Here is an 11,452-nt window from a genome sequence, read left to right on the forward strand (position 1 = left end):
AAATGCCGTGCTATTTGAAAAAAAGAAATATACTCCTAGAAACCTAGAAATCTAGGTCATTGATGACCCACGTTTTTCTAAGTTTTTTAAAATGATTAAAATACGGTAAATTCCACGGACTAACAAATTTTTAACAATGTAAATGATTTATATAACATTTTCAGAAAAAACAGGCAAATACAATATAATATTTTACAAAAATTATTTTTTATGGTATAGTATATTTCAATCTATTGTGACTGTCAGTGAAAAATATATAAAACTGTGTGTGGCAGTCAACCAATGTGTTAAAATGCGACTTTTGGAGTATTAATGTATTGTGTTATTGGCCGTGATGCCGGTAGGCAGGCGCTGCCTTCGCGCGATGACCCTCTTACCTCTTTACCGTTTCTTCCTGGCAAGTACGACTACCGCGCCGTGTCTCCACACTGGTCTGTAACTCTGGCGAACATTTCGCCGCGATCAGTTGCATTTGCTAGCCAGTAGCTACCAAGCAGGAGGTGTACATCTCATTTGTGCTGTATCATCATCCAATACCAATTTTGGTTGGATCATTTTGACGTACCAACGTCAAGTGATCCTACCTTTTACTCCTTTGATCGATTACCTTTCTATTATTCCTAGTTGACATTATCCTGATAATCTATCCACCTGTTAGTAGATTATCGTCAATGAAATATCGTGAATGAAAACAAGAAGATAGGTAAGACATTTTTTAATCGCTTTCTAGTTTCTTTACTTAGATTCTCGCTTATTAGTTAACCCTATAGTTCGTTCAAATTTCATCTAGTTATTTTTAAGCTTATATTTAATTTAGCTTTTAAACGTGTATTTTTAGCTTTACATTTGTGTTTTGTATGATGTATGATATAGAGATGTAGATAATTTGCGTTAGAAATGTGTGGAAATTTTAAATAGTATAGATACACGTATTTGATCAAACTTTTAACAGTGTTTTGTTTATCATATATATGTGAGGATCTTGAAAGAATACCGCGTTTGTAAAAGCCGCGTAATCAATGAGTTTAAACGTGTTCATGCCAGTCCGTCATGTATTGCTGATTCATCTCAGGATGATGATATATTGAATCTATTATGTGTAATCATCGAGCATGAAAAGTATGTGATTAAAATCTCTCTATTTTTATAATTTCATTATCCATTCATCGGATATATATATATATATATATATATATATATATATATTTCTGATAGGAACTATCAAATTATTATAAATAAATTCCTTATTGAGTATTGTATTTGAATATATTACTGCAATAAATATGGCTTAAAACAGCATTAAGTATACTTTTTTATGTACGAATATGAAAAATAGGAATATGAAAAATTATTTCTAGCATATTAAGAACTGTACGTTAGCTATCGGATAGTAACTTGCCAACAAGCTTTTATTACAAAATTTACATATAAATGAATAAATATCGCCATAGATTTACGTATGTTATATCGGTCGTGAAAAATAACAATAAGATCAGGTGGTCTAATATTTTTAGCCGGTAGTGTAGATGTGAATTGATCTTGCGCACACTGTGCGCTCCATCTAATGCGGGATGAGAAAAGTGTCAGCCGCGAAACAAGGCTTCTAAACTTGTCTATCAAACTTCAGTTCTATAGGGCAATCAATATACATATTTAAGTACGTTTTGTACTTGTTACATCCATTAGAGCGAGTATAAGAAGATACGTGCAGGAAGGTTTAAATAATGTTCGACGTTCAGCGATTTACGAGACTCGTTCACGACCATGACTTTTCTCACTCGACTGTGACAAAAGCTGAAGCGTCGATTTAATTAGATGGTTTTTTTGATTGGTCGGTGATTTTGTACTGACCAATCAGATTCGATTTTCATTTGTTTGGCGTGATAGCACATTCTCGATCATAAGATACGATATGATCTTATCAATGATACGAAAGTTTACGCGGGAAATATATACCGATCGAACAATCTATGAAATAATTATTGCTGGTCGCAGACTTTTGTGTAAATTTATATTTTTATAAATACAAGTAAAGAAATAGAATTTAGATAGAGATTTGTTTCACATTTAATGTATTTCTGCATCTTTGAATTTCGCATAAATGCATACAAATCTGCAATCTGATTATTATTAACTCTGCCGTTCTTCTCATTTCCGTGTGATTCGAAATTAACGTTATATTTCAATAGAAGTTATTAAAATATAGCTAGCTTTTAAATATTTGATTTTAGTATTCAATGTAATGTTACTACTTCTTGTGTATTCTACGTGTTTTCTGAATAAAGTATTCCAAAAAAGGAAGATATCTGGAAAGATACAAACATGAAGACGAAGTAAGGAGAACAACAGAGTTAGATAAAGAATTTGTACGTACTTCTTTATGTACTTGCTGATATTGAAATTATTTATTAGATATTTTTTTTTAATGAAATCTCGTTTGTTCGAAATGAGTATTTTTATCCATTTCTGTTACAGTTAGGCAAGATGGAAAACGCGGAAGATGTGAAGACAACCGTGGAACTATATATCTATGACCTTACAAAGGGCATCGCCTCTATGATGTCTAGACTCGTCATCGGTAAATTAAAATATCTCTTAGACAAGTGTGATGCATGGTGTTTTGGCATCGAAATGTAACAAAATGATGAATGATTATTACCAAGAAAAATATGAATTACTGGCCTCGTTCGTACCACCTAGGCCGTGTTGTGCGTTATTTAAAGGTACATTTCAGCGTCTTCTTCTAGTTCGTGCGAGGTAAACAGGAACAACTGGGTATTTTTGAGCCATAAATATAAAAAACGACATGCGCAAAATCCAATTCTCTATTTATTAAAAATACACACGGATCACAACCGAATGATGTAACCGATGACTACATTGATGAATAATTTATTGTCAATGATTTTTCAATGAATAATCCATGAATGAAAATATTGCTTAGGAAAACTAACAATTAACGATTATGAAAATATTTTATGTTATTAATACGTGACTTGTGAATTTTATAAAATGACAGTAGTATAAGTATTCTATTAGTTTAATAATTGCAATAATTAAAACTTTTATTTTGTTTCCAGTAAAGAGTATTAAACTTGAAATGAGCTCCATATTCTAAAAAACTACAAATTTCCTTTATAGTTGGGTTATTAATAACGAATAAACGATTAAAGCAAATTCGACAAATACGCCAAAAGTTATCTTAGAATAGAGGAATTAAAAACTGCACCGTGCAATCTTAGGAATCGAAGCAATTTAAAGAGGAACAATCATAGAAATGAAACGAATCGTAGGGCAAAGGTAACTTGGCACAGACGTGTTCGTCATTGGGACCGTCATTAGATTTGTTGTTTCGTGTGATCTTAATTTATTCTAAATTTGGGATACTGAACACAGCGCTGTGAGAACATTTATAGTCAACATCCTCGTTGTTTTCAAATTTGTACGCCTATTACCTCTCATTATTTTCCTCGTTATTTTATTATTTCTTTTGCTAACTGTTCTATTCTCATAAATTATGATCGTTCATTATTCATTATTTTTCAGTAAAATTAAGTTCGTGTCATATTACAAACAATCTTCTTATTGTCGCACAATCTCATATCTTGATGAGGCTAACGATAAGATGTAATATCCAATGAGGAATTATCAATGGAAAGTATGGTGAAACAGAAAGCTCAAAGAATCTATTTGAAGAAAATTTGGGCGCATGTTGCGGTACAATGCGGAAGTAACGAGAAGAAGGAAGGGAGAAAGCGCTCGATTCGAACGAAATTCCACGGAAAAGTTGTAAAATACAACATACGCACACGTGTCTCCGCGAGGCGTTTACGTCATGTATCCAAGGTTCGTTCGCCACTCACGATTAGTCGCCGAGCTTGCGGATCTATTTTCAGAAGCCACTACTTGTAATTGTTCGCGAGCTTGGTATTTCACACTGCACGCGATTCTCCTTACAAACAAATAAATACGCGGTTTGTAGTCTTATCTACGCAGAGTACTGGAAAACGAATCATAAGAACGAAGTTCAGGGATTGAAAGCGGGAATGAAAAATATTTAACGTTACGTGTTGCAGATGTACCGTGAAAATAATAAAACGGATGCCAGACAATACGGAATAACAACAAAGGAGAATAACGATGTTCTTTAAATCGACTAAAAGAGCGCACAATGAAACGAAATTCATTTTGCAATTTATTTCTCTTTTGTTAGTCAATAGATGTGTAAACGTATCGCAGTTATGGATCAGAAATATGTTCATCTTTTCGTACTATATTTCGTTCTTTGAATTTCTTCGATACTTATCGAAACTCCAGAATAATTAATTGAGCTAGAGTTAAACGAACTATTAAATATTTTTCATATTTATCGCGATAGGTTTGTAAGCTACTATGTTATGAAATAGAGTTTGTTTCTCTTTGTATTTGACATAAACGAAATATCAGTGTTACGTAATAATTTCAAAGAAATATACTTCGTTTAACTGTATTTAACGTATTGGAAGTTTGTTCTTAAATTAACGGAAAGTCAATGAGAATTAGTTAGGATCGGCGAAATGTTGCATAATCTCTGAAAGTGGTGAATTGTCGAGCCGGACGGCTGTAGCAGCTATTTCTCGCGGTTATTTCACCACGACGACCCTCCCAGAAACGCGTTGCAATAAGATAATCGCGGATGTGCTTAGCTATTCCCGCGATGAGAAACTAGGTCGAAGGAGACTCGAGCCGACGATTACGAGCCCGAACCTCGTCCAAGCAAACTGAGATTGTACTTTTACGAAGCGAATTTATGCGGCAAGGACTTGGCGCGATATTATCGTATCGCACGAAGAGTTCGTTGGTCCTTGAGCAGTATTATTTACCGCGATCTACGAGTTCACTTGGCCATATCGATGCCAAAACACAAGTATCTTTGCATCGATGTAACTGATATCGTAAATTCTGTCCCTGATACAACTAACTTTATGCAGCACGTAAATTAAAATAACGATTAATATTTTCTTTTCTATAATATTTATTTTCTTAATATAATCTTTCTCGTTCCTGAGGCATATTATAGTAAAAAAGACTCTTAAAACTATTTCCTATGTTATCACATTTTATAATACTTATACGTATTTGATCTGTCGTTGCATGTATGGCTTTTCTAGATATGTATTCAGCAGCACTGTTTTTAGCGATAACGATTCACCGATACCAGACTCGATCGACGAATGCTTTAACCGGTAATAATAATAACAATACAACAGCAATGATTCATACAGAGTTTAACCAATTGTTTACAGCAAGCCCGAGCAAAGTACGAGTTCGGTTTAGAATATTACCGTATTAGAGTATTACATCAGTCTGCGTTCTAGCTTTGTTCACCTAGGGAAGACGTATCTCGATCATTATTGTTATCGGTTAATACCCGTCGTCGATTATAGCTGTTTTTGGTGAAAACTGTCGTCCATGAAGTTCGGTGTTGGTGAACTGTTCCCGGTAAAAACAGTGTGTATGAAATTCGTGTCGGCGATCTCAACGAGACCCGTGCTAAAATTATCAAAATACGACTGTACTAATTCCGATGTAATATTAGCATAACTAGGCCATTCCAAACATTCGCAATGCAAGACTTCTAATGTTCTAACTGTCCACCTAACGCGTCCACTGCGTAAATTTTGCATCCAAGTCGACGAACGATATCGCGACGTCCATAAATAATTTTAGAAATGAAAAGTCACGAAATCTTATGGAGAAGCTTCTTAGAATAATTCACGTGCAAAGCGCAGATGGAGAATTCTATAACACAGGCGTACATTACGCACAGAGAAATCTGCAAAGCGTCGGAGTTTGGCGTAGATGCTAATAAAAATTCGATCAGCGCTAAAGATACTGAGATAATTTGCATGCATATTTAAAACAAAATTCATTCGTTCGTAGAAAACCGAATACGTTAAGATAAATTATATAATCGATAAGTGAATACTGATAATAGAAAGCATTGTTATCCACGCGTAGGTCAACATGTAGAGGGTATATGGCACACGGCGATCGTTGCTTACGGAAGAGAATACTTCTTCGGCCCATCTGGAATTCAAACTGCTCGGCCCGTGAGTATATCTCTGTATAACCATAGAATTATTTACAAAGGAAAAAGAAAGAAAACAAGGACGTTTTGAAGCGTCTTGAAGCGACGTGTAAATAAAAATATTATCAATTGATCGATAAATATCCACGTGTACGATATGAACGATTAAGCGTTAAGTTACTCGAAATGCATCTCTCCATCGTCGAAATGGTGACCTATCGGGCCACGCGCTAGTAGTAGTGACGAGTCATTCTGGCCATACGATACGCTAGACACGGAGTGGGTACTAAATTTGGTCTGGTTGAACCTAAAAATAATTCCCTCGAGCTTTACCTCGCTCTCTTTCACTCCTCTCTCTTTCTCATGGCTCTTTCCATCCCATGGCCCTATCGTCTAGATTTTACGAAGGCGAAAGCTATCGGTAAGTCTCTTCTCGGCTCAGCAGAATCGATCCGTTAAATCTTCTGCTCGTAGTCGTGTATAACGCTGCTCGTCGATCTCTCAGCGCGCGAAAACAAAAAAATGCTAGCATCTCGTGAAAGCCTCGGGTTTCCACCATCTATATTTAGCAACGGATCCACACGTACTTGAAACGAGCCATGTTTTCAAATTCAAATTTCTCAAACCGAGATTGGAAGAGATTGGAATCGAGTGCGTGAAGTTCGTCGAGTGTTGGAAACTAACTGTAAGTCGCGCAAATGTGATCGAGAAGTTAGATGCAAGACAAACGATTCGAAGATAGATCGATTATCTACGATCAAGTTTAACGTCTCCCAAGGTTCGATCGCGCATCGTTGCCCGCTCGTTTCTCGTCGTTCGTCGTTCATCGCGCATCGTTTTGCTTTACTGCTGAACGACCGAACGAACGAACGAACGAACGAACGAGCTACTTGACCGTCGTTAAGATCGACGCGACCGTTACTGCGGTAGACGATCAGCTGGCAGGTGTTGTTTGATGTGCACAGTAGACGCGACGTCATAAGTAAAAGCAAACCGAAAACAGCGACGACGAAGAGCGTGCGCGCTGCCTGCCATGCGAACTCGAATATCGTTCGTTTATCTTGAGTTACGGTTGCCGGCTGCGTGGCGTCGAATCTCGAGGTACCGCGACGCCAGTACGTATTCGAGTGGTTCCTTGACGAGAAAACGGTTCATCGCGCTCTTACCGATTCCGGTGTCTCTTTGATCTTCCGCTTCTGTCTCTCTATCAGACGTGACATCGTTCTTCTCGCACGACTCGACTAGGTGCAAAATAGTTTTAGTATGCTTCCAACGAAAGCAAACTCCAGTGTTGTACTATTTACGGTGATTGTTATCATACGCGTTTGTTGGTAACTCGGATAACTTAATTTCCAATTGATCGTTTTCTTCGTGTCAATCGTGATATTTTTATTTTTATTTTCCACTCGCTTTAACAATTGTACATATGTATTTGTAATTACTTGGATAGTTATACGACGTACGGATATCTCGTGACGATCCACGTACATACGTTAGGTTCGTTTCAATATCCATTCGTTGAATTTCGTTCGATTATGAAATTTCTTCGAGAGGCGTCGCTTCCTGTTGATCTTCCTCTTTGCGCCACTTTCGGCGTCTCCCGAAAGTTCTCTTTTTTCTCTCTTTTATTTGGCACATTCTTTCCTACGTTCTGCTACAGAATGCAACACCGATACACTAGCCGTGGGCGGTTATTTTAAGCGTTTCTTACAGGGAAGCGCAAGTTTGTCGTGCTTCTAAAATTACGTGCACGCTAATGCCGGAGGGGGTGGAAGCACACTCACCGCTGAGCCGGCTGTCGGAAAATTGACATTGACGCGTTTTTCACCAATTTTTTGTTCATCAGCCATCGCACGCGGTTAATTTCGCTCTCTATTTCAGGGTGGCACAGTGTTAGGGGAGCCGCAAAAAGTGGAAAGAATCGGCGAAACATATCTGCCATATTCTGTCTTCTTCGAATACATAAACGGCTTGGGAGTGTCTACGTTCGCGTGAGTTATCATCGAATAAACTAGAATCTAGGCGTCCGAAAATTTAAATAAATCTCATCAATAAGAATAAGAAATAAGACGAATTAATTTATTATTTATTACGTTGTCTGATTAATTTTACAATCTTGCAAATAATTAAATACAGTATAACTACAAATGCAGCATAACTACGGTATAAATACAAATAACAAATAGCGTTCATTTTATATCATTATATCGTTAATTAAGATTAGAATGTTTTTTACCTTCGAGTTTAAAAGAAAATCTTACGATTACACAGTTTTGCGAGCTGCTACTTATGATTTTGTATTTACATTTATATTTACTGTGATTGTCATTTGTCGTTAAATTGCAGCCCGGGTACTTACAACCTCTTCAAACATAACTGCAACAGCTTCACAAACGAAGTCAGTAATTTTCTAGTGGGTCAAGATATTCCCAAGTACATCCTAGATCTACCGGAGGAAATACTACAAACGTACGAATGATTATCAGTTAAATTTGATACTTTTCTTTCCTTTTTCTCTTAATGTTCGTCTCTTATTAAAATTTAAATTGTTTTAGACCGATTGGACAACAGATTGGAGGACTCATAGAAGGTTTGTGCAGTAGCGCGAGTAGAGCATTTATAGTTGATCCAACATTCCTTGAACCAAGAAATCATAGAGAGGTTTCGCCGGAATTTCAACTTTTAAATGAGGCTATCGAAGAAGCAAGGTAAAACGCTTCTCGCGTCTCGTTTATTAGTTTTCCTTTCTTTTCTTTTCTTTTTGTGACCGTCTTTAAGTACGATGTAACTATTATGGCAGATTAAATTCAATCGCGCTAGAAGAAAGGAGAAACGAGATCAACGAGAAACTCGCGAAGAAAGATAGAAAGAAAAAAAAGAAGAAGAAGGAGAAGAAGCAAAAAGGAAGCAAGGATAGCGGTGCGAGCGATAGCAATAGTACCGGACCCAGTAATTGTACACACATGGCGGAAAGTGAAAGTACATCGATTTCGTAAAATAAGATACATGTATCTCTTAACTGTCTTGTATATTTTGTTTACTTTTTCTCTTTATTGGTATACTGTTTTCATACGAATTTAGGTGCTATAAGTCTGAGCGAAATGCAAGCTTCGAACGGCGAGAGCACGGAGGTGCTACCATCGGAACGAGTGATGCAGATGGAGGAAGAAGAGAAAAAGGAACTGGAAGAAAGGAAACGTCATCGAGATCCTCCCATCGTGTTTAAGGACTCAGTGGACATCAAAGAAGAGTACCAGACGTTAGTGAAGTTGCTGGACGGGAAATTGAACGAAGAGGATCGCGTGTGCATGGATGAGCTTCGACAATACGTCTTGGAGAACGAGGGTTCTTGGGCACTCGGAGACAACTTTTTAAATTTCGTAGGTAAGACGACGAAAAACGATATTCTTCGTTGTAAGAGTATGTATCAAAGACAATTTGTGTATTTAGGACGAATACTGTATGATAAAGCTCTGGCAAGTGACGCAAGGGTGAAATTATTGAACATACTCTCGGTTGCTGCGTTAAAGGACGACGTAATCTTACTATTGCATCAGGACAGAAGGGAACATATAATTATGAATTACGCTTTTGATATCGATCGTCATCCTGCTGAAGAACAACTTCCTCTTGCACAATTTGTAAGCAAATTAGAATCGTCTGTGTGCATCGATAAATTTAACGAATTTTTAATTTTCAATTATACATTATAGTTGGCAAACATGTTCGAAAACCTTAGTAGTTCAGAATGGTTGTTGTATATATCGGAATGGCAACATCAAACTCAAAATATCAGTAACATAAGGGTAACGACGAAAGTTGCAGTGCATTCGTTGCTTTCCAATTCGGTTGACTTGCAAATTCGTGGTGCCGCTATTATTCACAATCTTGCCTGCAAGGAGGTAAAAACTGTGGTCTGTATCCTTCCTATCCAATTAACAATTTCCTGTTTCGTTTTAATTACACATCTAATATTCAGCGTGAAAAGAAAAACAGAGAGAAAGAAAATCTAATTCTTCAGCGCGCAATTCTAAGATAAAATAACGTGTAGTTTGCAGTGTCGCATAACGAACGCTTTTACTATCACTTTTTAACTAATCCAACAAACAAAGTGACGTTTTCTTTCTCGCGAATAGAAGTGCTGCCTTTATTAATAAATTAGCTGTACTTATAAAGGTATTAAACCGTGAGAGGTACTTTAACCATGTATCAAATTTGGTAACTGATTCACGGACGAGCAACGATATCATCCCAAAAACGATTCCCTATTATAAATAGCTATGATTCAAGTAATATATAAATACGTTTTCTCGTTGCTCGTTTGTATTTGTATACATGTATACAATGTTGCGATGCAGTTGGAATTAATGGATACCTATCGAGAGACCGGATACTGTGTTTTCAGAAAATGAACAAAAGCAAAAATCTGCGGCGACTTTTACCAAAAGGCAGCATTTCTAAGGTACTTGTCCGAACATGTATGTATAATTTAACCGCACGTTACGGTAAGTCGTCCATCACAAATTTACGATTTCATATCCATGAACTGCGAATGCAAATTTTATCAGTAGCAATAATATGATTTAAATAACCGTACATTCATCGCCATCGTCGTCGTCATCATCGTCGATTTAATTTTGCATTATACATACATCGAATAACCAAAGAAAGCAGCGTCAGTTCGGATATTAATTTATTTGTATCTATCCTTTTCGAAGAGCGAGGAAGTGCAGCTTTTTTTTTTATTGTTCAGCATTTTCTATCTGTCGTTTTGCAGTCTTCGATGTGTAATTAAACAATCGTGATTTCATTTTAATCGTCTTTCTTTTTATGAAATGTATAGGTGTTCGATGACGTCGCTGTAGAATTGACAATGGCACTGTTACAATATTTCAATGGCAGCCCTGCTGAGGAACAGTTGTACGCGTGCATGAAGTCATTGGCACGTTTCACGCAGATCAGCGGCCAAGATGTACCGCAACTTATACAAATGATTGGGCCGGAACCAAACAAGTTTCGCGGAACGTCGGAGAGGATCGACGAACAAATCGATCAGGTTAATAAGAAGTTGCGTTAACGTGACTCGCAATTCGACTCGCATTAATAAGAAATATTGTTAAATTCCAAAATACGATGCTATCGGTAAACAGATTAATTGTGTTATAATTGAATTTTTACATAGAGATTTTACTGAAATTATCTGAATATAGCATATTATTATAATTATTATTAGTAATTGTTGTCATTTAATAATATTATTATTACTATTATTATAATTATACTACCATTATCGAAAATTATAGCTCCCCATTACTTTCACCTACTTTCTTCGCGCAAAATGAAATTTTTCTCGTTGAAACGACCTTATTGTCCTACTTAACT

The 11,452-nt window shown here is 36.5% G+C and overlaps 1 protein-coding gene across 3 annotated transcripts; it reads left to right on the forward strand.

Moving 5' to 3' along the window:
• The first annotated feature begins 390 nt into the window (after positions 1 to 390).
• LOC126864021 (uncharacterized) lies at positions 391 to 11,367 on the forward strand. 3 transcript variants are annotated; one of them, XM_050614917.1, is made up of 12 exons: positions 391 to 703; positions 2,476 to 2,578; positions 6,001 to 6,092; positions 7,952 to 8,061; positions 8,417 to 8,539; positions 8,626 to 8,778; positions 8,871 to 9,049; positions 9,152 to 9,454; positions 9,521 to 9,711; positions 9,784 to 9,972; positions 10,476 to 10,532; positions 10,914 to 11,367. In XM_050614917.1, exons 2-12 carry the CDS (start codon positions 2,485 to 2,487, stop codon positions 11,145 to 11,147), a joined length of 1,725 nt encoding a protein of 574 aa, XP_050470874.1. In that variant the 5' UTR covers positions 391 to 703; positions 2,476 to 2,484; the 3' UTR covers positions 11,148 to 11,367. The 3 variants fall into 3 exon arrangements, with proteins under 3 accessions (XP_050470874.1, XP_050470876.1, XP_050470875.1); XM_050614919.1 differs by lacking the exon at positions 10,476 to 10,532; XM_050614918.1 differs by lacking the exon at positions 10,476 to 10,532 and having other exon boundaries at positions 392 to 703; positions 9,784 to 9,984.
• Positions 11,368 to 11,452: the final 85 nt, after the last annotated feature.

The sequence above is a fragment of the Bombus huntii genome, chromosome 3 (assembly GCF_024542735.1).
Source record: "Bombus huntii isolate Logan2020A chromosome 3, iyBomHunt1.1, whole genome shotgun sequence".
Classification (NCBI taxonomy): domain Eukaryota; kingdom Metazoa; phylum Arthropoda; class Insecta; order Hymenoptera; family Apidae; genus Bombus; species Bombus huntii.